This window comes from Cyprinodon variegatus, unplaced genomic scaffold (genome assembly GCF_000732505.1).
Source record: "Cyprinodon variegatus isolate N-32 unplaced genomic scaffold, C_variegatus-1.0 Scaffold245, whole genome shotgun sequence".
Taxonomy (NCBI): domain Eukaryota; kingdom Metazoa; phylum Chordata; class Actinopteri; order Cyprinodontiformes; family Cyprinodontidae; genus Cyprinodon; species Cyprinodon variegatus.
In genome coordinates this window covers 884,505-912,328 of record NW_015150698.1, presented here as the reverse complement: position 1 = coordinate 912,328, position 27,824 = coordinate 884,505, and the positions used below count along the sequence as shown (strand labels likewise).

Genomic DNA, 27,824 nt, shown 5'->3' with positions numbered 1-27,824 from the left:
TAGTTTATTTGTGACATGAGAAACTAATAAAATGCACAAAACCTTTTTGTAGTAGCAAAAAAGTGTATGCAGTACATCACACTGCAAAGCAGTAAATATGTATTGTTACGGCAATCTCTACTGATTGTATGTCAGGGTTGAGAGGGATAGTGTTTTTCCTCTAAACTTTATAACTTTATTCATAGAACTGCAGTGTGTTGCATTCAGCCAGTGCAGTAATGTTGTGCATTTTAATCATGCTGACATCACATTCTTTCATGAAAATCTGCTCCCAAAGTTTTCTCTTATCCACTCCACTTTATGCCAAATAATAACTCTGCGGTTCTTGAAATTTTAGACATCCTCCAAATTGTAGTTTTAGTTAATAACTGATTAAAACCCCCTTTTTTTTCTATCTATTTCTGAACTTTCCTCATTTTGCTGTTGTCTTACCGAGCTGGATGCTAATGGTCATTTAGTTATTCAAGTGCGACGGTAACACTATCTTGGATCTGTATGTACACAGCTTATCCAAGGCTCTTTTTTGGCCTTGCATGGCTCAGCTCCTCTCTGTTACTGACACGCATCAAATATTCAGCAGGTACTCCTGGAGTTTATTACTTGCTACCTGAAACAGTATTACAGAAGTCACCTCATTGAAAACTATTACTAATTTGCTCCTACAGTCTCTTTTTGGCCTTCCCTTATTTTTTTTCTAACTCATTTCCTCTGCATTGATTAATTTTTTATGAGGTTAAAATGAAATTTGAGTGAATCACTGCATAGTGATGTGCTGCTGAAGGCAATGCGGAGACATTTTGTATGACTTAAATAAACCAGTAAATCCGTGCTGCTTAAGGTCTCTGAATCTTGCATATGTCTCTGTTGCATTTATGTTCGCTTTGCAGATCAGACAGGATTTGCATTCGGAGTGCTGAAGACAAATTGATTTTACAGTAACAGTAACATCACAACATTGCGTATCAGCTCTCTGCATACCAGACCAAATTGCTGCCTACAGCTGCATTCTGGTGTAAACTGCACTGACTGTATCTGTCCACCACTTTGAGATGAACATTAACTGAATTAAGACAGGATTGCAGGCAATCTAAAGGCTTTTTAGCCTTGATTATGTTCCTGTACAGAGAATGAAGTAATGTATTAGAATTGTTTAATCTTCTTAATGCAGGATCTTGAAGGCGCAACCCTGGTGGGAAAAAAAACCAGCCCAAGTAAAAACAAAAGTAAACTTTTACTGCAGTTAGTGTGACACATCTTGTTTAATTCAACGGAACAAATCTTTTCCAGGCAGTTTTAAAGAACTTAAAAAATCTGAGTTGTTGTTTTGGTATATGATCATTATAATTAAACAAGAAAGGTTCCCAAAATTCAAGGCACAAAAGGGTACTATGTCTTCATTTAGCAGACAACTCATGTTCGTTACAAGAAAATAACATCAACAAAGTGATCTCCATAGAGCGTTTGGCATAAAATGTGTTTCATTGGAGCACTGGCGTAACTTTCTGAAAGACTGGTGTGGACATGTCCCCACCAACTTTGGGCATGGAGGGGACAGACCCCACCAATAATGTCCGCCTCTCCCCTCCTTCCGCCGATTTACTTCAGCCAACAGTAACTGTGGTTTGGTGCAGCTGTGTTCAGAGCGTTTTCAGTCCGTGTGTTTTTTCCTTGCTCTGCTGCTGCTCTCGAGTCCCACTTCTCTGTGAAATATCATCAGATCTGTAGCTTTGGGACATTCACTGCGTACAGAGTCGCTACGAGGATGAGAAGAGATGCTGATATGGCAAGCCATTTTAACATACTGTCTGTTTCGTCTGAACTAACTAACCGTTTTAACATAAATTCGCAGCAACACTCAGTGAATTTTAACTGGCAGCTACTTCTATTTATGTTAAGTAAAACTTAGGAGACGGGTTGGTTAAAAAAATCAGAGATGCCACCGAATAATCCGTTACACATACGGAATTTTTTCAGCTAAAAATGGCAGCAGATTGTACATTTATATGAGTTAAAAAAGCTGGGCTTCTCAGGACCATACTCAGAGTTACAGATTAAAATGAACAAATATCTGTTGTTTTCTTATTGAACAGAGAATCAGACTGCAGAGCTTCTAGAGATCCTGAAAATGATTTTCTCTGGCATCGTTATATTGGTAGACAGGTTCATAAATCTGTTTTTAAGCAGAACAAAGACACAATTAGGGACAGCTGCAGATTTAAAGGTGAAACAGATTTACTGGGATATGCAACATGCCATAAAATGTATTGCCAAGTTTACAAGAAAAAATATGCAATGCTATAATAAAATTCAACATATCTTTTTGTCTTTTGTAGTTCAACGAGACTCAGAAAGAGCTGCAACCCAGAGACAGTCAGACTCACTGGACACAGACTTAAAATTAAAATATAAGAAACCTACAAGAATTAAAGCACAAATAATACAAATCAGTGTATAAATGATTTTTTAAATATAAGGTTCAATACATAGACTTTGGCCGTCAATGACATTTGGGACAAATTTCTAAATTTGATTTTGCTGTTTGTGAAAGAAGGATAATTACTGATGCAGCTTAAAGGGAAGCCATGCATGGATGAATGGAATTGAAGTGTCCATACTAGGGATGCATGATATATTGATGTTGGCATTGGATATCGGCTGTTTTTTTTTTATACATTAATGTGTTTGAGCCCTTTATAAAACAATGCACTAAAGGAAGGCATCTGTCTATATCTATATATAGCACAAATGTATTGTTGCACTCTTGTGTTCTCAACAATAGTAAAGCATTCAAGAAATATATGTTTGAGCTAATTTTTGGAAAATATAAACACTATTGAAAGCATTGGGGTTGAGTAGCTGTAGGTCAATCAGCCACCACCCTTAGGGACTCCCCACCGACTTTTATTGCAAAGTTACACCCTTGCATTGAAGTATGGATAAAAGGAAAAGTTGTGGTTTCTAATGTAGGCTCAAGGGAGACAAACACCATCAAGTTTATTTACCTAAAGGAACACTTAATTATTTCATAAATATTGAAATACAAAACATAACAACATGCATCATATCAAATTCATAGGTAAATTGAGAGTGGTGCATCTCAGTGTTTATTTTATGTATCATGTTGTAGAGGTGACTGTTCCTGTCAGCCTGAAGGAAGTGGGAGGATATATAGAGAAACAAGTTGCATACCTATCAGGTGAGTGTAGCTTTTATGATATATACCCTTACATTTTTTAATTTATATTTATAGGTTGATGCTGTGTGTGTTTATATGTATGTCTGTCTGTATAAATGTATAAACAGTATACCATTATGTTTATTTGTTTTACTCTCTCTAGGAGGACGTGGGGAAGACTCCAGCGTCATCATTACCCTCCCAGAGTGCTCAGCGTTCAGTGACATTCCAGAGGACGCTTTAGCCAAAGTCTTTACCTACCTCACTCTCATTCCTCGGTGCGTCCTCCATCTTTGAGCTGCTCTGACTCTCTCTCCTTCTGCACTGCACCAAAACCTTGTATTCTGAGCACAGGAGCCACTGCTGATCTGTAGCTCAGGATCAAATGTCCTATTGATGCCTTTTTTGTCATAACCTCATCCCTCCAGAGATCAGGAAATACTGTAATAAAGCAGATTGGGGGCTTATTTTCTGCATGTTGCATGCCAAGATTTTGCATCATCAAGACATATTGTCAACAATTTGATAGAAATGGAAGATGGATTTGAATTAAGTGTGATAATTCAAATACATGTTCTTTTTAGATCAATGAAAAATCCAATCAAAAATTTGCAAAAACTGAAACTAATAAAATGGATGCACTTTTTAATTGGCAGAACCCGACAACCTGGAGTTAAGTTTATCATCATCTTAGACCGAAGACTGGATACATGGGCCTCTATCAAAGCTGCTCTTGCCAGGATAGCAGTAAGTTTTACCTTTCTCTTTGGCATTAAAGCAGTTATATAGAAGTTGTAAAATGGGACTTCTTAAGCACTATACTGCTGTACCTTTACACTCAGGTGCTATTTTATCTGATAAATCAAACCCTTTCTTCCTTCCTTCGTTCGTTCGTTCCTTCCTTCCTTCCTTCCTTCCTTCCTTGGTCTTGTACTTTAATTCAAAGTTGTTATTTTTAGCAGATTCAGACAGCTGAATGTTGAAAAAAACTCTAAAATATGTCACAGACTGCATCAAACTGACATTTTCAATGCGTTTTTTTTTTTTGCACTATGTTTTTCTCCCACAATGTTTACATTTGATCACTGCTGCCGTTTAAGTAAATGAAAATGTCATGAGAGCTGTACAAAACGAAATTTCGTTTGGTATAAACTCTGTGTATACAAAAAGACAATAAATGTCTTAAGGAGTTGCTCTCCATGGTCCTGACCTAGATCTCTGTAAGGTAATTTCCCCATTCATGTATAAGCAGCCATGTTCAGCTTGATTTAGCCGTCCTCGCATTGTTTTCATAGGATCCTATCCATGCCGTGTATATAGAGAGGCCCCTCTGCATACTGTTGAAAATACATTAGTAAGCAAAATCTGCGCGATGACGCGGGAAGCTGAATCTCCGGAGGGGAGGAAGGATGAGGAGGGAGGCCAGGCGGGAGGAGTAAGTGTTGCAGAGTTGCGCTGCCACCCTCTATCGCAGAGGCACAAGGCGGCAGCAGAGCTCCGGCTGTTGCCAGGCGGTCGGAGGAAGGCGCTGCTCTATCTTCCATGGCACTGATATTTCTGCGAGGACCAAATAATAGATATATATGTTAGAGATGGCTTCCAACACCATGACCGATTGCTTTTACCACCGACCTTTGCCAAAGATCCGGAGGAGCCCGGTAATGAGCGCTTACTGTATTTTCATTACTGCTGTGAGGAGTTTGGATGGAAGTTTTTGGGCGGCTCTTATAGGGGGAATGCGGTAGCGCAGCTCACTGTAGCACTGCGGCTCCGAGGGAGATAATGCTTAGTCACGGTGCTGCCAGTCTGCGTCTCCATGAATAGACTTTTAAAATGATTGTGTGCCTAAGGGAAGACTGCATACGGCTAAATAAATCTGCAAACGATTAAGCAAAAAAAGGTTGTTTTTTACTGTATGCTTGAAGGTTAAAAACGGTGAGATGGAAAATTCATTTATGCTTAAGCATAAATGAAATGCTTTTTAAATAAATTTTCCAATAAGCCATTATTTGTGTCTGCTTTTGGCATCAGCCTTTTTGCCTTAACACAGCTGCAGGGTCAGTCAATGACCTCAAACGATCTAGGGTCAAAATGCTCCAAAATGTGTCCATGAAGAGGTAAAAAATAAATCTAAAAGCAGGTTAAGCCTCACTACTGAAGCTACATAATCGAGAGCTATCTTAAAATGTCTACATGTTGCACTGTGTCAGCTTTTTTTTTTATAGCAGGAATCTCTCTCTATATATATTTTAATATTTTTGAAGGAATACATATTCCAATTTTAAACCCTTTCTTCTGAGCAGGTTTGGCGCTTGCAGCCCAAGATATTTATATTCTTCCATGTCTGAAGAGTAGAATTAAGTTTTAAAAGTGTAGAAGGGGAGTGAATACAGAGAGAATGCAGACAAAAATTACCAGAGGGATGAATATATCTATAGAACTATAAGTATAGTTATCAATACATAACACAGGGGCCAAAGCAGGGAAAAGTAATGATAAAGTCTTCCAATGAAAATTATGTGATACCATTAGGACTGCAGCTAATAATTATTTTGCAAACTGTCAGTTATTTATTTTTTTTGATGAATCGATTAATAATTGGATAGCCAAAGGTTCCTCAAAGAAATTAAACCAGGTTTAAACCAGGATTTTTGCAACATTTCTGCTCTAAATGGGTTGCTCTGTCAGCTAAAAGCATATTTTAGAGTCTCTATACTCTACACTCTATACTTTATGATTAATCAAGTACTAAATTAAAGGACAATTGTTTCAATAATCGATTAATCTGATTAATTGTTTCAGCCTTAGATACTTTAAATTATGTTTTAACAGAAGAGCTCAGATATTTCTGCATTAATTTTTCTTGCAGCATAATTGGAGCTAAGTTCTATATAAAGCTTATATTAGATGTGGTGATTGGATGATAACTCTTGATACTGATATATTTAGTCACTGCATTTGTGCACTTGGTTCAGACACTGAGGGGGGAAAAAAGTTATTCAGCTTTTGCTAATTGTAAGCAAGCGGATAAAAACAAAACAAACAAAAACATTCGACCAAAGCAGTTTTCAAATTAATAGTTATCATTGAGCCTCATAACTATTGTACAAACAGAGGGGAAAAAAGTTTACTGCCATAGTGCAAGGACATGCCTGCGAAGGTTTATACACGTCTGACTGTCTGTTCAAATTATACCATATACAGGCATAAATCGTACCTCAGCAAAGGTTTTTGAGCTTTTTTGGTGCCACTTAAAGCCTAGATGTTTGCTGTTTAATAATCAACCCTAAGCTCATTGGTTTGTGTAGAGTGACCTGATGTAATAAACTTTTTATTTTAGTTGTGAACAGAATATTTGGGTTTTGCAGTCAACATTTCATAAATGTTTATGGTTGTGAGATAGATGGAGAGTAGATGAAGAGATGACAGGCGTAAAACTGCTTGGACAATTCTTTTTAAATCACGTTACCAAATAGCAAATATATCCTTTGACATATTTCTGCAATGAACAAAAACTGTTAATTACAAAAGCTATTTTCATCTGTGCTGCCAGAAATGTTGTCCTCACCAATACTTGATAGTGCCTATCATCTTCTCAATTAGGTGAGACTACAAGTAGTGCTTTGTGTCAGAAAAGTGTGTATCTGCTTAAAAACAGCCAAAAATTTTTAAATATAAATTTTCTCTTTGAAATTGTATCTTTTCTTTCTTGCTCATCCAGGCCTCCTTTCCTGGGAACCTCCACCTGGTTTTGGTGCTCCGACCCACCAGCTTCTTCCATCGTACTGTAACAGATATTGGTTTCCGCTTCAGCCAGGATGACTTCATGCTCAAGATGCCAGTAAGGCAGCTACTCCTCAGTTACCAAATTTGTCTCACTTCATGACAAGGTACACCTCATTAATTGTTACATATGGGAGCGCCATAAGTCAAATATTTAGTGGTAAACTAACAGGGGTTTCAATATTTATTTTTAAATAGCATATTGTCCTATGCTGTTATTTAATACAAATTGATAGTTTAAGTGAGAATGATATGTTTTCTTCTCTTGAGCATGCCAGATAGTCATATCATCTATCACATCAGGGTATTTAAGTTCCAGATCTATCATTTTCTGACAATCAACTGTGTTTTAACAACTGCAAACTGAAAGATCTTTTGAAAAGAGGCACAGTCTTTTTGTGAGGGCTCAGTTCCTTCTACATGTTTAGGTGGTGATGCTGAGTTCTGTCACAGACCTGCTCCGCTACATTGATGAAAATCAGCTGACATCAGAGTTTGGAGGAACTTTGGACTACTGTCACAGTGACTGGATTGTTTTACGGACGGTAAAGGATTCACAAAGGAGCTAGACTACTTACTTAAATAAAATTTTTATCTATAATAACACTTCCATTAGGTTACTGAATAACGCTGAGGATAAAATGCACCAAATGATTAAATGTTTTTCTTTTTTTTGTCTGTTTTTCTTGAAAGGCTATTGAAAGTTTTGCAGTAACGGTAAAAGACATTGCTCAAATGTTACAAGGCTTTGGCACAGAGCTGGCAGAGGCAGAGCTACCGGATGAGGGAAAAGCCATCGAGCACCTCCTAGAGACTCACACTGCAAAGTATAAAAAGCTCAAGGTGAGGATTTTTGCAAGATGTATTTAATTACATAAACAAATGTGACCTGGAGCTGCATGTCTTATATAAACTTCTCTCTGGAAGGATGCAATAAGGTCTGTTTCAAAGGAAGGTTGCCATCTTCTGTCCAACCTGGAAACAACTGGGAAAGATGATGACTCCCAGTGGGATGTGAAACTGGACTGGGAGACAGTACAGAGGTAAATAATGTCTGCTGTTTCCTCTGTATTCCTAAAATACATCTATTTACTTCACCTCTACTACAATGGACTGACAGTTCCTCTGTTAGGCTCCTTGCACAGCTCAGAGACATGGAGTTGGCCTTTGACGGCTTCTTTGAGAAGCATCACCTGAAACTCCATCAGTACCTTCAGCTGCTTAGATATGAGCAAAGCTTTAAGGAGGTAAAGTTGGCACATATTTTATATTGAGTGGTTATGTTTTTGTATATTTGCCAGAGATTATTATTCTTCTTAGATTCAACCCATTTAGAGGGAAAACGGGATGAATTTCTTAAGGCTGACATTTGATAAAAATAAAAGACTATTATATTTATCACTTCATAACCTTTTGAAATTTGATAGTTATCTCGATATCATTCAAAACCATACTTAATTAAGAGCTTAATCTACATACTGTACGTGTTAAAACCAGGGTTAGTGTCGATCTTTGTTCTTATAGTGTGATTTGTCCTTTTGTTTAGATGGAATTATGTCTTGAGCATCTAATGCAGCAAGAAAGAGAACTTTCCATAAATGTGAGCACGCTGGCCCAAACAGAGCAGGCTCTCAAAAGGCTTGACAGCCTGGAATCTAATGCACAGGTCAGTATGCCTCAGTCTGATCTTCAGCTTCTCCATATATGCATGTGCTTATTTCACTGAATTCATCATTATTTATCTTTATATCCCACCACAATAATTTCTGCACATCTACCTGATTAAATGCTAGAATTATCTAAACTTAGGATTTATTCTTAAAGTACAGAAAAATGCCTTAAATGTATATCCTTCCTCAGCCTGTAGGTTTCGATAGGACTTCATTTCTTGGTGGGTCTGCAGTTACTTCAAAATCTTTTATTTACAACTAATGAGTTGAATAAGACTTTTTGAAATGTCATAGTTTTTAAATATTGTTTCATTACCTTTAGGGTAGGCCATGTCTGAGGCACTCCTTAGTCTTCATGATGAATCTTCACAACAAAATGCTTAGTTTAGTTTTCCACATGCAGGCTTTTGTTTTTTGTAGACCAAATATCTGATGTATAATTAGAGTGCATTTTAATTGGAGTAAAGGGGATGGTACAAAGTAAAGTCACACTTTCCAGATTTTTATTAGTAAAAAAAAAAGGAAAATCTATAATTTTTCCTGTCGTGTTTGCTGATAAAATAGATTAAAGTTTTTATTCTTAATAAGGAAGTATATATGAAACACATGTAACACATATTGCATGAACTATATACCTTGTACTAATAACATATGTTTTCATTTTTAATACGTTTATTTATTTTTTTAAGTTTTAGATGGTACTTTATGAATGCACTGTTGATTCACTAACTCCTGTTTGTGTTCCCACTTTTTCTCAACCAGGAAGTGATATCACGGGCCCAGATCATCATCCTCCACGGACACCAGCTATCAGCAGGTCACCACTATGCCATGGCGCTCATTATGCAGCGCTGCAATGAGCTTCGCCACCACTGCGACACACTCTCTGCTGCTCTGAAGTCCAAGCACTCTTTTCTAATGCAAATGCACCAGCTCCTGCTTTGTCTTGGGCAGGTATTAAAAGCATAACTTTAGCATTTTTAAACAAAGAAAAACACAGATAATGCACATTATCTCTGTGCTTTCTGCCTCCAGGCCCAGACTTGGTGTGATGATGGAGCATATTTGTTGGCGAACCAACTAGTAGACAAGTCCCAGTCGAAGGAGGGTGCCCAGATAGCTTTAAGGGAAATAGATAAGTTCCTTGAGGGAGCGCCGTCTATGTTGAGCTCCGGTCATGATTTTCTAGCTATGGAGTATGAGGCAGTGATCACTCCTCACCTACAGGTTGGCTTCCATCAATATCTTAAATGCTAAATAATTTCTTTATTCTCTTCATCTTTGCTTCATTTGCTTTTTTTTCTGTGTCCTTGTAAGACTCAAATTGGGAACGTTTTTGAAAAGCATGCAGCAGTGCAGCAGATGATCCAGAACCGACAAGCTTGTTTAAGGAAGCTGGCAGACAGACATGTGCGACCGATCCAGCTTGTGGCCCCCAGGCCTGAGAACCAACCCCGCTCCAAATCCCCACTCTTTTCTCCAAAGCACGGTAAGGCATTACAATATTATCTGTGATATGTTTTATATAAATTAGTTTCCTTCCTTAAACTTCCTTAAACAATAGATATAACCCTATAAAACGGATCCTTGTTGGCAGGTAATCAGACCGGCAACTTGTAGTGTGCAAAAGACTGATATTAACCTCCAATGTTTGTTTTGGGATCCATATTGTTACCCATTTCATAGTGACTGCAGTCTTTCAACTACTTGTATTTTTCCTTTAGGGGCCATTCTTATTTTATCTCATCACAGGGTCCTACCACCGCCTGCTTGAACGGCCCTGGGGGGTTTGTGTCTCGACCCCTACAAAAGAATAAATGATACAAAGAGTCAGCCCACAGGGAAATATCTGACTGATATACAGCCACCATGCAACCTTGTGTCAATCATTAAAGAACCTTTTAGATCATCCTGTGCAACAAGAACACAAGCAAAACAAAGCAAAAACAAAGAGTGAAGCCAAACATTAGTAATCAGCTTTTTTATGTTGACATTTAAAGAACTCTTTGCTTTTACCAAACGTTTCTACTAGTGCTCCAGACATTATGTACAGTATGTAGGAATCTTTTGCAATCAGTCAGCTGTTATTCAAACATAGTTTTTTTTTAACTAAATGACTACATTTGTTTCGTTGAAGCAATAGTCTGTGTAGTCTGGGCTGTCAGGTTGGTTGAACTCATATTAAGTTTTCAGCGTATGTTTCACCTTTGCCTCCATCAGTAGTTTTTATTGACTGTTTTCAGATCAAATAATTTTTTATTTTTATAGTATTTTTATTCTTTTATTTTTAATTCTGTAACTGCGCAATTACCTCCTTTATATCTCTTGTCATTTATTCCCCACTGCTTGGCTTTTTACCGGTCCTTTAATTCTGCTGCTCAGCTCTCAGTCAGACCTCGATCTGCAAACCTTTAAAGTATTTCTTCTCCCTCTTCAATGCCATTTCTATGAATGAACACGTAGGTGTGGGGATTTGTAGCCTAATGGAATAATCAGGGCGGTAATTATGCAGATTTACATTTCTCGGGAATGCACGCATAGGAGAATAAGTTAGAGAAATTTAAAGATAAGAATACAAAAATGTTGTTGCATGAGGCCAAATGAGCCATAACATAAATTTAGAAGTAATAAAAACCTTCCAGGACCTCAGCTGATGATAATTTCAGGACAATAAATTAAGACAAACATGGTTACTTCTTTCAAATCTTGTGTAAATTTTCATCAAATACATTTTTTTGTGTAGATGTCTTAGATCTTTTTCTTTTCAGTGTACAAAAACCTTTATTTTTATTTATTTATTTATTTATTTTACCAATTCCCTGAGTAGATTCAGTATGCATTTATTTTTTGCAGTTATTGAACAATCAGCAACGGAATCTGTTTGGTTCTTCTTGTTTACTCTTACAGTAGGGTTTTGAATTAGTTGTCCTCTCAGTTTTCCTCCACAGTGTCTGAAACCTTCTATGCTACTCTCTAGTAATACTCAGTTATTTAACTAATGAGTCTATGTGTATTTTACAGGTGATGGTTTAAAGTTCACATTTGATATTTCTCTTCCTGGGAAAAAATCGTCTAGAAAAAGTCCAAACCCCAGAAAAGTGAGTAAAAAATGAACTCTGTTTCTTCATTTTTGTTTTTGTTTTCCTGTTTAGAACTGGAAAACTCTGGTTATCCTGCAGCAGGGATGTGCACAGGTAGACACTAGGTGGTGCTAGAGCACATGCCCTTTTTCCCTTTGGACAAACCCAATTTCTTTTTTTTTTAAGTCTTTGGTCCAAATTACAATTTATTAATTTAAAAGCCTATAAAGCCAAGAGTCTAGATTTTTGTAATTTTGCTCCATCAGACAATTGTCCAGGTAATTAAACAAGCAGTTACCTCCTTCAGCAACCAGTTAGTTCATAGCACAACATATTTAATGGCCTCTACAAGGCGCCAAGGAATGTTTAAAATGTAATTCTTTGATTAAATTAGAGAAAAAATATTAATTTAAAGAATCTCATAGTAATTATTGATTTGCTGTAATGGTTCCTGTCAGGGACTCCCTGATGAAATCTATTTGACTCATGCCTTTTTCACCATAGTAACCTTTTGTCTGTTTAACATTTCATTTAAAAACAAGCGTAAGGCCAAATGATTACAATTTGTACAAATAATTTTAAAAAGTTCTATTTAGTTAAATTGGGACCTGTAGATTAAGTTGCATTTTCAATTTCTTTGTTCATTAGCAGGCATCTTGGACTGCAAAAAAATTACCTGAAAATATGTAACATTTCTGAAAAAAAGCTGTATCGCCCCTAATGTGAGCAGGGGCAAATACAAATAACAAATATATGGTCCTTTCTGAGTTTACACAGGAAGATTTGTAGTGGTGCATTCTGTTGCAGCCATTTTTGTCTAAAAAAATCATCCTTCTTACTTTAGCGCTAAACTTTAACCCCTGGGTCCTATTAATTTGTATTTCTACTAACGAACATTCCAAAAGAGTTATCCATTGCATGTTTTTAACCATCAATGAGGTTATTAACATAACCCCACCTTAAAAAAAAAAAAAAGAAAAAGACAAACTATAACTTTGTTTTAAATCTTAGATTCAGTAATGACCTTTTTCGGGTGTTTTCAGATAGAGGTGATGCATGACTACCAGGAGAGCCGGAGCTGTGTGTCGTACAGTCTGGATGGAGATGACAGCCCGGATCTCTTGAAGCGGTGAGGAGGAGAAACACGTCCGCCCCTCTGTCCTCAGTGTTGCTTTTGATGTTATGTACTCTGTGATTCTCTTTGCTGTGTGCTAATGATGCCCTCTGGCTGTCTCTTTATGTTTGTCTGTTTGTTTGTGTCTCAGTCATGTGATGAGGGAACTTATAGAGACTGAGAGGATCTATGTGGAGGAGCTGCTGTCAGTGCTACTGGTAGGAATCAGTTCAAAGAGGCTGATAGTTGAATGCTGCCTTATATTTACTTTTGTCACCTATATTAGTTTTCTGAACATACTTTTCTGCTTTGGAAATTGCAGGGTTACAGGGCTGAGATGGATAACCCATCTCTGTCGACGCTTTTGCCACCGATACTACGCAGTAAAAAAGATATTCTCTTTGGAAACATGCCTGAGATCTACAACTTTCACAGCAGGCAGGTTTATTATTCAGATTAAAAACCAGTGGATGCTGGTGTTCTCTTCCCAGGCTTACTTCATGCACCAGAGAAGCTAGATATTTGGATCCTTCTGCACATTTTCTTAAATGTCCTTTTTTAGTATGGTTTTATTAGGTAAATAGATAGAAATAAAAAGAATCAGATGGTTACAAAAAACTGAACAAATCAGATTTCATTTTAATGTCATGAGGGTTCTTAAAAAATAAAATAAATAAAAGATATACCCCTTTCATACAGACTGCCAATTTTTGTCAGTTCTAGTACAGTAAAAAAAAACAGACAGACAGGTAGGCTAGTGTATCATATCAAATATGCTTTTCTTGCACTTTTTGTTGATTCATAATGATCATTATGATTCATAATGATCATTATGATTCATAATGATCATTATGATTCATAATGATCAAAGTAAAATTTTGTTGAATATAATTTCCACCACTAATCTATTAAATGGAGTCAGTGTTTGTTTGAACACAAAATTACAACCATGTTTTTCATTCAATATTAATGAATCATAATCATTTATATGACAGATTTCAAAAAGAGTTGATCAGGACTCTAAAGATAAATAAAACTATAAGAAAAAAAACAACAAAAATAATGGAAAAGAAACTGAAGTTGACACAGATGTGAGGCTTGAAAGTGAAACTAAAGCAAAAAATAAATAAATAAATGCAGGAATAAAACTACTGTTGGCATAACACTATATTTATTTATTAAGTTTTATTTATTTATTTATGCTTTTATATTACATAAATCAGACTCCTTTTTGACTTTTGCGTCAGGTAAAATATATGCAAATGTATAATCTGAATTACTTGAATTACTGAATTACTAAATATACAAATATATGCGCCTTAGAAATGTCTCTCTTAATCTTTTTTTTTTGTTCAGGCCTCATTTTGTAACATATAGAATATCACATAGAGCTTTATTCATGACTGCTATGGTTTAAAGTGAGATCTGTTCATTCCCTTAACAGGATAAACAGGATAAAACAGAAATTTATATCAATCACTTTATTTTGATAAAAAAAAAAAAAAAGTCATGCTTATCTTCTCTCTAATAATCTAGAGTGTTCCTTCAAGACCTGGAAGGGTGTCTGGAGGCACCTGAAGCTGTCGGAACTTGTTTCCTCCATCGGGTTAGATTATAAATATTTATACTTAGAAAGCATAAGTCTTTTCTTTTTTGCAGTTTAAAAAAAAAAATCCTGTTTTCTCAATTTTTAGAAAGAAAGTTTCCAGATGTATGAAATGTACTGTCAAAATAAGCCACGTTCTGAAGCACTATGGAGACAGTTCTCAGAGTGTCCCTTTTTTTCGGTAAGTTTTCAGTTATTTTACCGTTTTAACTGTATTTCTGCTGTCCAAGTAAGACAAAATATTTGATTATTATTATTATTTATGCTAAATAATAATAAATTCAAAAAATCAAGAATATAATTATTTAAAGAAATGTCAGAGCACTGGTTTTGCAATCCAACTATGTGTATAATTAATACAAATAATTGTGATATATGTGATTAATTCTACAAGTTAAAACTGGGGATGTGTCAGTGGCACACTGAATGAACCATATGGTAAATATATTTGTCTTTAATATGAAGGAGTGTCAAAAGAAGCTGGAGCACAAACTGGGCCTGGACTCCTACCTGCTGAAACCAGTCCAACGGCTCACAAAATACCAGTTGCTGCTCAAGGTTAGAAAGTGCATTATTGTTGGATAACGTATTATTCTTGAGGCAGACCTCAAATTTGCTTTCAACAAATAAAAAAGCCAGGATTTAACTATCAGATTTATTATGTATGTTTTATGTGTGTTTAGTATGTTGTTTTATGCATATACACACCATCTCTGGGCATAAGCATTTTCCTATGTTTATATTCTTAGGAGCTGCTCAAGTACAGCCAAGATTGTGAGGGTAGTTCTGAGCTGCAGGAGGCGCTGACAGCCATGCTGGATCTGCTCAAGTCAGTCAATGACTCCATGCATCAGATTGCAATTACAGGATATGAGGTTAAAACATTGTCTTTTCTTCTATATCCTGATCCCTACACAGTAATTCATTCTCAATAAATGTGACCCACATATATCTCCAAAAGTCTGAAGTCCCTCCCTCTCCACATGTAGGGGGAAATCTGTGAACTGGGCCGTGTGCTTATGCAGGGCTCTTTTAGCGTGTGGATCAGCCACAAAAGAGGTCCCACAAGGATGAAGGAGTTGGCTCGCTTCAAACCAATGCAGAGACACTTCTTCCTGTATGAAAGGGCTCTTCTTTTGTGTAAAAGAAGGGAGGATCACGGAGACAGCAGCGACAAGACGCCCTCCTACAGCTTCAAGCACTGTCTAAAGGTTGTTTATTGAACTCAGATATATATTTGTTCATATACATGACCGATCAGGCTTAGTCAGAATAAAGGAAGAACAACTGTGAACCACAATTTTAAATATTTCCACAGATTCTCTCACTTTGAATTTGCTTTGACTATGACATTCCAGTGCCTTGAATATATTACTATTTAAGCCACTTTGCTTGTGTTTAGAGTCTTTGCTCTGTTGGAATTTTAACCTATAATAGTTTTCCACTTTTTCCACTGGATTTTCTTCTTAGATTGTCCTGTATGGGCTCCATCACTCTCCCTAATCACTTTTTACTTTGTTGGAGAAACACCTTTAGGATAAAAATGTCTATTTCGATCTCATGAAACCAGAGAGCCCTATTTTTCTCCATTTTCTGTAATGCCCCTTACAGTACATGACTTTTGGTAAACTTTATTTTAAATAGTATATGGCATTTTTAACTTGGCTTTATTCTCCCCACTGCTCATCCATAAAGACGAATTATATCTGCCCTGCTAACAGCATATTTCAGCTAACTTTAGGATCTCCATATTTCTGCAACAGCTACCCCTAACCTCTTAGTAGTTTACCTTACTGTATGAAATTCTAAGTAGAGTCTTATGAGAAGGTGTTTGGTTAAACTGGTTTCTATTTAGGTTGATCAAAGTAAAGGGGTTGACATAGAGGGTCCGGATCTATGCTGCTCAAATAATGAGCCAGTACTTGAAAAAATGCATCAATCTATTTGCAAAAGGCATGTTGCATAAAAGTATTTTGCATAAATCATATATTTGTGATCTACTGTGTAGGGCCATAAATGTGTTTAACCTGTTTCAAACATTGAATATATATAATGCACGCAACCCTTTCAGAGTTTTAAATAAAAATCGATTTAGCAGTTTTACAGTTCTTTCTCTTGTTCTGTCAAATCCCCCAATTTATATGCATTTCCCTTCAATAGTAAAATATTGATGATGGGAAATTGTTTATGAATGACTCAGATTGAAGCATTGTCTGTGTTGATATCTTTCTACCACCCTCCTGGCTACAGAACAAGATGTCTTCTCTGACACTTTTTAGTTTTATCTGTTGATGTGAGGAGTGTCACATCTGGCGTTTACCCGCCAGCTGCAGCTGCTTGATTTATTATTGAGGACATGGGAAGGAAGCAGTCACACAGCAGCAATGTGACTGAAAGAGCCACTGTTTGTTGATTTAAACAGGAAAGAAGTGCTATATGACGTAATTCTGCGGCACTGTTTGTGATGATCGTCCTAAAAACCTGCATGTTTGTCACTGGGCAGATGACTGCTGTGGGGATCACAGAGAATGTCAAAGGTGATGTAAAGAAGTTTGAGATCTGGTACAGTGGAAGGGAGGAAGTTTACGTGGTTCAGGTAAGATGTTTGTATGCACGAAATGATTGATTTATACACAGTATCAGCATTTTAATAAGCAAACTATTACAACTGAATGGAAGTAGCCAAATAATCAGAATTAATTTTTTTCTGAAAATCCAGTTGGGATGTATGTGTTTTTCAGGCTCCAACGGTGGAAGTAAAGATGGCCTGGCTCAATGAACTCCGCCGAATTTTGACCAATCAGCAGAAGTTGCTTAGAGGTTTGCATTAACCAGCTTTATTACAATACGGACAAATAAATTAAAAAGACCAACTTGTTCTCTGATCCAATGAATATTAAAGGGAAGTCACTTGTGTATTACACAATACAGTTCCACTTTATAACTGAAAACATGTGCCTCTAGTTGTTCATAAAACACCAGTCAAGGCGGCAGTGGCCTCCTGAAGATCCAAGACTTCATAAAGAAAACTGGTATTGCATAAGTAGGCATGAAGCTCCAACAACTTGTAGCCTGGTTGACTTAATGCATTCATTTCCTGTGCCTTATGGTTCTCTCCTTACTATTGTCAAAATAAAGAAAAAAAAATTAAAAAGAAGAGAACATTTGAAAATATTAATCTGCAACAAAATGCATATAAGCATTCACATTTTCCCAAACTGGTGCACTCGTTTAGGCTGCAACCCTGCAATAATTGCTCTGCAACTCCCCTCCATGGAGCTTCACCAGAGCATATAATGTCCGGAGGTTTTCCAGATCTGGAGATATGTGAAATATAGCCAGGAAAAAAAATACACATGACCCTTTTTATCGACAAGATAAAGGCTTTTCCTGGAGGATCTTTCTCTATAAGGCCGTCAGAAACGTTGAACAATGATAAGCTAAATTTATTTCTCACAAACTTCATTTAGTACAAATTATAAAAAGTACGAATTATAAAAACATAGGCAGTGATGTGGTAAGAAGGTGCCACTTATAGAGACAAATGTGCAGAAAACAAAAAAAAAATTATATCTTAAGAGTTTTTGCTAAGCTTTAAAGAGTCCAATAAGCAGCTAAGATCGGCACTGAAAACAGAAGGATTAGGTGTTTGATGGCATGTGTGTAAAATTTACCTAAAAAATAAGAAATTAGTTATGTGTTTTGTCCCAGATGTTTTAGCACTAGAAACAGCACCAAAAAGGTATCTATGCATGTACTGGATCCTAATACAAGAAAAAAAAACAAAACCCTAAAATCTGTGAAAAATATCGGCCCGCTGACGTATCAGTCTCTTAAGTACTGGCTATTTCCCGCCCTACTCATTTCTGATCCCTACTCCTCCAAGCAAAGTTATAAAAAAAAAAAAAGACAGTATTGGTACAGGAAAAGCAGTGACAGAAATATATTTTGAATGTTATAAAGTTGGTCTATAAAGACGTTCATTATACACATTGCACAGCCTAAAAAAAGGGGGAAAAAACCCACTTCGATTACAGTTTTGAGTGTTTCTGAAGTTCCTTGCATGTAAAATCTTCCTCAAAACATCTTGTTCCTCCTCTTCTTATAGACGAAGCACATCAACATGGCCCACTGGCTGAACACATGCAGCTTTCTCCATCACTCACTGAAAGGTCAGTGCCTATGGTTGATTAGAAGCTGTTAATGTGGTTGGTCCATGAATAGAACCATAAGAATATACTCGTGTGCAAACACACGCAGCCTCTCAACCCTCTAATTCAAAGTTAATGTGAACTGTGATTTCTTTTTTTTGGTAGCTTTGTGTGTGGCAATGTTTGAAAAGGGCAAAGGCCTGTCTTTTCATATTTCACTGCTGTTTAGTTGCCTATCCCCACTCCTCCAAATCCCCCACCTGCAGGGGTATGCGGCCGTCCAGAGGGGTCTCCAGGGGCTGTCTGTCGGGGCTGGACTTTGTGTCTCTGTCATCTGATGTGTTTGTGTGCCTGAGGTCCTGGAGCCCCCGTCCCCGAAGCCCCCGGCAACGGCCCCGGCCGCGTCCCCGCTGCTCCAAGCTCCACTGATCTGCTATAACACTCAGTGGTAAACTCTGCTTGGCTCGCCTGATCATGGCATGAGGACAGGAAACCCTCTGCTGCTGTGCTGCACTACTGATTCATAGCTGTCCCCCCTTCATTTCTTATGGCCTCCATTCTGGTTCTTAACCCATTTCACTTTGCAAAATCTGTATCTTAGCAGCTCCCTCCATGGCTTTGTAGCATTGTTAAAAAAAGAAAAACAAGTAAATTCTGCATTTTAGAATTGCTGAAGTGCATGCTATGCAAATGTTAGTTCATTTTTTTTAATCGTTACTTTTTTCATTTTGTCAAGATTTGGCTTGTTTGTTTTTTAATAAAGAAAACTATATGTTACTTAAATTTAAATTCTAATAAACCTAGACCAGAACTTAGCTGTTGTAGACTTATGAGAACCCTGTGGGATGAATCTATTAAAGACCTGTAAATTCTGCTTTCTGCATTGTACAGGTAGGCCTACAACTGGCTACTGGGGTTCTGTTTAAACTGGCTGGTGCACATTTTGTTTATGCTTTGTGAGAAGATAATAACATAAATATTATTTACTTTTATCTGGGGTCAGTTTTACTCTAAAATATATCTATAAAGCTAACCCCAGTTTTAATGTCCGAGGTCATTGTTTTTAGCATGATTGTGATGTGTGACTCCTGTTCTCTTTTTCATATGATTTCATAGCAAACAGCAGAGGGCGTCAGTGAGCTCAGAGGATACTGAATCAGGAAGGAGCAGTCCAGAGCCCCAGTCTCACTCCCCTAAACACCAGCCCAACCGCCGGAGTGAGAAAAACATCATTGATGCATCTTTTATGCTTTATAATCAAGTAGATACTTAGTAACAACAGCATGAAAAATACACCCAAGGGAAGCTGATGGCAGAAATACTTGCTTTGAACAGTTCTCCACCATCATAAACTAATTTAGATATTTGACATTTCACCCTCAGCCGTTCAGGTGTACTTTGACTTGAAGAACCAGGTACATCGAAGACTTTGGGGGAAAAAGCTAATGAGATTAGCTTTTGATTCAACATTCTTTTTAATCTCCCAGTAAGTGGCCATGAGGTCCTTTAATGTTAACATAGTTACTAAGTATCTACAAAGTACTTGTTGTGGTGTACTGCAAGGGAAAAGTCCTGTTCAGAACCTTCAACAGAACGCCTGCCTCCAGGTTGGCCCGGAGCTCATCACTCAGTAGACATCTGCGAGGAGTGGTCTGGAGATCAGGACGCCTTCCTCCCTTCTGAGATAGAGGAGAAAAATGTGCTCAAATTGGTAAGATAGTAGGTAAACTATACAGTTAAATAATACCGCCTGGGAAAATGTATTGATTCCCCTGATCGTACAAATTATTGTTATTTTATATAATAGAACAATACAACATAGTGGATAAAAAATTAAGTATTCATCATATGACAGTTAGCCTACCCTGAGTTTTTAGAGCCAATTTTTATTCCACTTTACTCTACTTTATACTCTTAACAGCTTTGTTCAACTTTATATTTAGAGGATTTTATATTCTTCATTGCAAGGTCACTCAAACTTTCCTCTGCATCCAGCTCTGCTCCACCTGACTTGCACTGTAAATATGCACCCATTTTACCCATTATGAATATGTACTGTACACTGCCTTTGAACAATGGCAGCCAGCAGACGGCTCTCAAGCTAAATTCGACTCAATTCTACTTTTGCTGGACACCAGAGTTATACCACTATCAATCTACACAACTTGTGTCACATTAACAGGAAACTAAAATACAATAGAGGAACAAGGTTTCCTTAAAGACACTTCTAAATGTATTTATGCATATGTGCTGATATTAGCAATTACATAAATTAGATCAAGCACTTGGCAAATATATATAGCAAATATAGCTTCTCTGTGTACTTGATCATTGTATGATATCATTACAAAAGAGAAGCAGAGTTAACAGTTTTAAATTCCATGGAAAGATTTTTTTGGGTCTGACCTCCAGGTTTATGACCAGCTTCTATTGTGCCATTTGTGCATGCTCCTAGAAACACCTCTGGGCTTCTCACTTTAGTAAAGCGTAGTGGACCCAGGGTAATTAAGGTGAGTGGAGAAGTGCTGAGTAGAACAAAATGCAGCGTATATTTGGGTTTATTCAGAGCGCAGGTCAAGAGTATGATTTACGTCAGGACTTGGGTTTAGCCAGGGCTGCTCAAGTCCAGTCCTCAAGAGCTACTATCCTGCTACTTTTTGATGCATATTATTTTTGACACACCTGAATCAAATGAGTGGCTTGTTACCTTGCCTCTGTTGGGCTAAATGAGGGGATTGAGTCTTTCAATTCAGGTGTGTTAGAGAAGAGATGCATCTAAAAGTTACAGGATGGTAGCTCTTGAGGACTGGACTTTAGCACCCCAGGTCTAGGCTATTCTAGCTCTGTCCATTTTCCCACTAACTTTGAGAAGCATCCCTGTCTTTGATAAATGAAACACATCCACAGCATTGTTATGCCACAACATGGTTTCCCTGTAGAGATGCGATTTGGGCAATATGCTTTAGTTTTTTACCAACGAAAAGTTTGTTTTTTAATTTTTCTAAGCAGCCTATTACCACATGTTTATTTGATCACCAAATAACTTGTGACAAACTAAAAGCTAAATTTCATATTGCTTTCTTGTAGCTACTCTCCTTAGGTAATGATTTGGGGAGTTTAAATAGTTATCCTTTTGATAACTGCTCCATTTCAGTATTTTTTGATAGCTTAGTGGTTGTTCATCACTCTTTCAAATGTTGGATGATGGACTGAACAGTGTTTGTGATACTTTTGTAAACCATAACCTTTCTTTAAAGATCTGCACAGTTTTATCTCTGTCTATTGTCTGTCTTCCGTTTCTCTAATGGTCACTAAAACATCTGGGACTTTTCCAGACCAGTTATATATCATCATGATATCTAGACTCTTTTATGACTCCTAGTTATGTGATTCTGAAATAATTATTTACTGAAGTGTTTTTGATATTTCAAAAATTTTCCAGCTTCTTGTATTTTTCAAAATCTCACAATAAAGCAGTTTTAGCTGTTGAATTTGATTTTGTTTTGTCACTAACTTCCTTTTTTTTTTTTTTTTTTTAATTTGATTTTGTTTTGTCACTAACTTCCTTTTTTTTTTTATCTATTTCAGTCTCCAGGCAAGTACAGAGCTATGGCTGACTGTCCCCAAAACGGACCAGGCAGCATCATCATCAAGCGTGGAGACGTCATCCATCTACAATGTGAAGACAACAGGGGGCGCTGGTGAGCCTCATTGGAATGTTCAATAAACTGTCCTGTTAGGCTTAAAAAGGGCTCTAAAAACTAAAAATGAAGCTACACAAAATGCACTGTGTTTTCATTCATCCTAATTTTCAAAACAATTCCCCCGTTCACCACTGTGATGGAAAGGCTTGTGAAAAATCTGAGTCGGCAGCTGGAGGGCTTCATAGCAGCTGCCTGTCTGCAGCTCATCATAGGAAATGGCAGCCATGAGCACTCTCCCAGACTAGGAGGTAAAGACAATTTATCATCTCCTTTCTTGAGTTATCTTTAACTTCTCAATTGATTTATCCTGTAAAAGCCTGCACTTTATTCTCACAGACCCAGGGAACCTGAAGGTGAGAAAGCTGAGCTCCCCATAGAGAAGAAAGAACTGAGGATGAATGACGATCTTATGCTGGATGATGAGCAGAGATGGAACAGACTGAGTCATAGCTGTCTCATAACTGAGGCTGCCAATAACTCCTCTCCTCAAAGAGGCTGCTTTCTTCAATTGCTGCTTTCCTAGTTTTCACTTTTAATCTCCTAAACTGATGTTTTTTGATCATAAAGATCTCTTTAGCAATCACCTCAAAGCCACAGGAGCAGGTACGCTTCTATTGGACAATCAACAGCTGACCCGGATCATGTTCTTTTTACTTTTTGATGTGCAATAACTCTCTTGTTCTTCTGACATTTCCTGTTCAACGATGGAGGCAGCATATGAGTTTGCTGCTTCAGTAATGCGTCAACTCAAAGACTGGGCTCCGTATTTCCCTCCTAATACCTGACGTTACTTTATTCCTAAGAGCTTTTCTTTCTGTTTTGTTCCTAAGGGATGTACAGTAAACATGAATTTAACCTTAAAACTGTTAAGGAAATTGTACTGTTTTTTATAAAACTTTTAATGAATATTATTTTCACGTCTGTATAAAATACTCTTTCGTTCTCATGTCACCACTCTTCCATACAGTTAAGAGTTTAAATACCAAAATGTGCCATGCCTTATTGCCTTTATATTTCCGATCTTTTAGGGATTCTATGTGCTTTTTGCAAAAAAAATCTGTGTTCTCCATTCCAAATGACCTCACAAAACTTTATCAGGCACTTTAAAAGGGTGAGCTCTATTTTATTTAAAGGGCATTTATCATCATTTGTGTTCTTCTGTTGCGTTGATGCTTGCAGCTCATGAAAGTAATGACATTGAGAACTATGAAGAAAAAACAGTAATTGAAAATGCAGCCAAATGCTACTTAAGATGGTTTTATGTTTAAATTGTGTGATGGTCCATAATATAAAGACTATCCATAGTGAAAGCATAGTAAAGTCTGCAGCTCAAATATAATATCATTATGGTAAGATCTGTATGATTATGTACCGACTGGAAAAAATGTTGTCAAGAAATGTTTCATTTGGAGGATTACCAAACTGGTACCCTATGGAGGGGTTTAAAAGAACTGTCGAGTGAACCTAGCCTGTTTGTTATTTCACTCTGGAAAATGACAAACGGTGAGAAAAACTGAAGTTAAACTGATGTTAGAAATTCTGCTGCAGGTCTGACAAGCTTTGTTACTCTGATGCACACAGGTGTCACCACTTTCTATTCTTACAACTGTGTCAGTAGAATAACTTTAATTAGGAAGCAATGCAATAATTATGCAACTCTGTTTTCTCTACACAATCAGCCGGTGTATTATCAACATTTTTTTTTCTTTATCTGTGTTACAGTAGTGCAGTTTATACAGTTTCACCAACAGCAGCTTCAAGCCAGTGTTACACATGTGAGTTATTCCTATCTGTGTACATCAAACAATCTTTGACAGATGATATGTAAGAATTCACATAGGAAACATTTTGACAACCTTGATTGCATCTATTGTCTGGCTGCTGACTATTCATTCAAGTTACCTATCGTTGCCTTAGCAAGAACTGTGTCATTTCCTTTTCCTGCAGTTATTGTTCCAAAATGACTAATTGTTAAATAATCCTGAAGTATAAAAGAAATGTATTACATAGTTTTTGCTTTGTTGAGTTAGGAGAAATCTCGTTCTGTGTATTGGTTTATTTTCTATCCCTCTATCCATGTTCCCTGCTGGATAATCTTTGTAGATCATACTGCATTAGCCATTTAACATATTCTTCTCACAAAAGTCTGTCATAACAGAAATTTCCAAGCGCATTAATAGCGTCGTTAAATGTTTTTTGTTTCATACAAGTGCTTTTAAATGTACCTTTCCTCTTTGAAAAGCAGTGTAATTTCTTTTTTTCATACTTTAAGCTTTTTTTAATTTCAGTTACGACATATAATGATCTTTGGCCTTTAACTACAAAACCACCTATTCTCTACTGAATGTGCTCTTTGCTTGCTGCTTTACCTTTTTAACTGTGTTTTCATCCTGTTGTCGTTGCGCCTCTTTGTATTCCTAAATGTATGAAGGGTTGGAAAGGCAGGGGACACATTTACTCATGATTGAATGGTAGTAGTTCATGTTGTAAAACACGATTAATAAACATGATAGAGAAAAAAGGCAAATTGTTGCTTGGATGGTGGCCAAGCACAAAACGGCAGTTGATCTTCCTCAGAAATTTTAAAAAAGGGGACTGCCATTCAAAGCACAGCCGATAAAGATGGAGGAGGTATGAGAGAAAATTAGGCAAATTTGTATTTAAATATATCAAAAGGATGATGATTTCTCTTTCAGGAATATAGTTCAGTAACTATTTCTATCCACGTTAAAAGGGATCCCATACAAACATGAACTACCGGTATATATACTTAAAATGAAAACAAATTCTTAGAGCAACAGGGGCTGCTGCACACCCCACACCTCCTAAAATGGTCATGTTTTCTATCCTGTCATCAGCTTTGCTTTATATTATAAAGCATCTGTTAATGTCTCATAGGAAATCAAATCTCCATATGCTAAGAAAAAAAGCTATGCATAACTATGGTGAAACTTCAGTTGAAGTAAAGTGACAATATTAACATGGCTTCTCTTCTTTTTCTATTTGTCTCCAGAATGCTGCATAGTTTGCACAGATATTCCTACTGTAAGCAAAAAAACTTGTTTGAATCCTGCTGAGCCATGAAACATATGCTTGTTGCTGAGTATTTTGTCTGAAAATGCATGGCAGATGAACAATGGTAATAAGACCTTCTATTTGTTTTATTTTGAAAAGCTGTGGTTCTATAAAAAATATTCTGATGATATTAACATATATATTGCAATAACCCTTTTTAGGATAGCTGAAAACAAACTTGTCAAAAGAACCAATGTAAAACTAATAAGTCTGGATTCTTGTTCCCGAAAAAAAATGTAAATAATAAATCTGTCCTGGATATTTTTACATTTTTTGGTTGGAAACAATATGAAGCATTTCCGCCGAAAGTGTAATCATAACACACGTAAAAGCCGTTTACCTGGTCATAAGCCAGTTGTGGTATATTGGGTTGTTTTTTTATAGCTGACTAATATTGTTCATATTTGATGTGTTTTCTACAGTATGCATTAGTACTGTTACACTGTAACAAAAAATTTTGTTATTATGATTCTATGATTGATATTATGATTTTAGTATATTTTTATGTATAGAGAGAACTTTAAAAAAAAGTCTTCCTAAACACATCAGACACTATCAACATGCGGACATGTTGATTGGAAGGATTCCAGAAGTCTTTTCTTTCCTACCCAAAGAAAATATGAACTTTAATTACAAGTATGTTTTGTTTTTATAGAGACAAAGACTTATCAATTTGGTAACAATCACTCTGTCATGCTATGGGTCCCTTCTTATGCAAACTCTTTGTGTCCCTTTTTAGAGTGCATCGTTTCACAATCTGCTTTAACGAGCAGCAGGTGATGAGAATACATATTGGTGACTTGTTCCAGAAAAAAATATAATGGTTTATTATTGAGTCTTTGATCCTACACAAAAACACATGTTTTTTAATTGGCACTCAATCAGTTTACCAGACGCTTAATCAACCTTCTGCTCAGAGAATCTCATTCTGTAAAAACCACGTGGGATTATCTAAAGCAGTGATTCCCAAAGTGGGGGTCATGATGCCATTTGGGATTCTTGATAAATCTGTATGGAGTCTTAAGTTCTTAAAGAGATACAATCATCCCTAAAAATGGACATAACCAACTACTTTGGTTGTTGATTATGTTTGTAATATTACATCCATGGTTAATTAATTTTGTAGAAATGTTTGTATGCTGAACAAGTATTTTGGATCATGAATAACCTATAGCACCATTTTATGGGTCAGAAGCTGAAAAGTTTGGGGACCTTGGATCTAAAAAGAGGAGAGGTTAAGAGAAATCTTCAACTTCAGTCCTTGAAGATCAACATCCTGTAACTTTTAGATGTGGCTCTGATCAAACACAAAGCACCCGTAGCTCAATCTCCTCCTCAGCATTTACTCAAACTCAACAAACTGATTCTATTGCCAAAGTCAAATTTCTGTGTGTTTAACCGGAGGCTCATATGACACATTTTGAGATAAGACTAAGCCTTTTTGGTATGTTTAAAATATTTTTTGAAGAGTATTAACAGCTAGTTTGAAAAAAACAAAATAGACACCAGAAATTTTGTTTAAATATTTTCTTTCGTTTTTTTTTTTTTTAACCACATTAGAAAGTGCTGTATTCTTTTTAAATCTTTCTGCATGAACTAATATTGCAACACTTAAAGGTTAATTTATTGCTAAGTGATTTGTATGTACCAGAGGTGCCAAATGTGTGGTCTACACCAACATACGTGCTTGAACACATACATAATCATGAGTCTGGGTATTCCACGTCAAAAGCCAGCCTGCGTTTGGTTACACTCATCACATGCTTCATCCAACTGTAATAAACAGACACCCGTGTGTATACACCGTATTTCCCTTTTTCTGCACATCCCTCCCCCCAACTTACAATCCCTGTCAGGAACCAAGTGCCATGAAAGCTGTTTGTGTGCGGACCTCCGCTGTCGCCCTGGCAGGCATCTTTGGCCACATCATAGTATCCAGCACAAAACATTAAAGGAGTGATCCGTTCATTGCTGCTTCTTTTACACTCCGTCTGATCTGTGAAGGGAACTTCAATCTTCTGCAGGATATTAGAAGTGGACCCAAGGAAGCGGGTGCGACCCCAGCCACTCACTGTAGCGGGGGAGGGTTGCTTTAACAAGGCTTCGATGAAAGCCATTGGTCCAATACAGATTGGTCGGACTGTTGCTGAGAAGTTAATTGGGGCTTTCAGGAACAACAGAGCAATGTCATGGTTGTACAAGTTTAAACTTGCATTGTAGCGTGGATGCATGTGCTCTTTCAACACCTCATAATCCTGCTCTCCACCTTCCTTGATATCAGTGTTATGCTCCCCTGTTGGCAGAGAAATTTGATATAAATTACTCTCTACGAATATGAAATACAATTTCTTCTCTTAAACAGATATTACATTAAGCATTTGACAGAACTCTAAAGAGATAGAGTCATAAATTGCTTTCTGCACATACAGCAGCTTCTATGATTATTGACTACCTGATAAAGATGTG

At 36.9% G+C, this 27,824-nt stretch overlaps 2 protein-coding genes across 6 annotated transcripts in view; one reads left to right on the top strand and one right to left on the bottom strand.

The window, feature by feature from the left end:
- Positions 1–24,015, top strand: part of mcf2 (MCF.2 cell line derived transforming sequence) — a 28,504-nt gene extending 4,489 nt beyond the window's left edge. Inside the window, exons 2-30 of one of the 5 annotated variants that reach the window (XM_015381935.1) lie at positions 3,128–3,196; positions 3,339–3,453; positions 3,832–3,922; positions 6,897–7,016; positions 7,387–7,503; positions 7,652–7,801; positions 7,886–8,001; positions 8,091–8,205; positions 8,505–8,624; positions 9,391–9,582; positions 9,664–9,855; positions 9,946–10,117; positions 11,650–11,726; positions 12,752–12,837; positions 12,974–13,040; positions 13,145–13,260; positions 14,359–14,428; positions 14,517–14,609; positions 14,894–14,986; positions 15,178–15,303; positions 15,418–15,639; positions 16,932–17,024; positions 17,170–17,248; positions 18,537–18,600; positions 19,696–19,796; positions 20,187–20,290; positions 22,168–22,280; positions 22,428–22,531; positions 22,620–24,015. In XM_015381935.1, coding sequence (XP_015237421.1) covers positions 3,128–3,196; positions 3,339–3,453; positions 3,832–3,922; positions 6,897–7,016; positions 7,387–7,503; positions 7,652–7,801; positions 7,886–8,001; positions 8,091–8,205; positions 8,505–8,624; positions 9,391–9,582; positions 9,664–9,855; positions 9,946–10,117; positions 11,650–11,726; positions 12,752–12,837; positions 12,974–13,040; positions 13,145–13,260; positions 14,359–14,428; positions 14,517–14,609; positions 14,894–14,986; positions 15,178–15,303; positions 15,418–15,639; positions 16,932–17,024; positions 17,170–17,248; positions 18,537–18,600; positions 19,696–19,796; positions 20,187–20,290; positions 22,168–22,280; positions 22,428–22,531; positions 22,620–22,660 — 3,218 coding nt within the window. In that variant the 3' untranslated portion in view covers positions 22,661–24,015. Of the gene's footprint in view, positions 1–3,127; positions 3,197–3,338; positions 3,454–3,831; positions 3,923–4,681; positions 4,834–6,896; positions 7,066–7,386; positions 7,504–7,651; positions 7,802–7,885; positions 8,002–8,078; positions 8,206–8,504; positions 8,625–9,390; positions 9,583–9,663; positions 9,856–9,945; positions 10,118–11,649; positions 11,727–12,751; positions 12,838–12,973; positions 13,041–13,144; positions 13,261–14,358; positions 14,429–14,516; positions 14,610–14,893; positions 14,987–15,177; positions 15,304–15,417; positions 15,640–16,931; positions 17,025–17,169; positions 17,249–18,536; positions 18,601–19,695; positions 19,797–19,962; positions 20,066–20,186; positions 20,291–22,167; positions 22,281–22,427; positions 22,532–22,619 lie in introns of those variants that run through there. The other 4 variants (XM_015381934.1, XM_015381936.1, XM_015381937.1 and 1 more) reach the window with 4 other exon arrangements.
- A 3,046-nt stretch (positions 24,016–27,061) lies between these two features.
- The window catches only part of LOC107089261 (coagulation factor IX-like), a 7,725-nt gene continuing 6,962 nt past the window's right edge, over positions 27,062–27,824 (bottom strand). Inside the window, 1 exon segment of the mRNA XM_015381945.1 lies at positions 27,062–27,651. Coding sequence (XP_015237431.1) covers positions 27,062–27,651 — 590 coding nt within the window.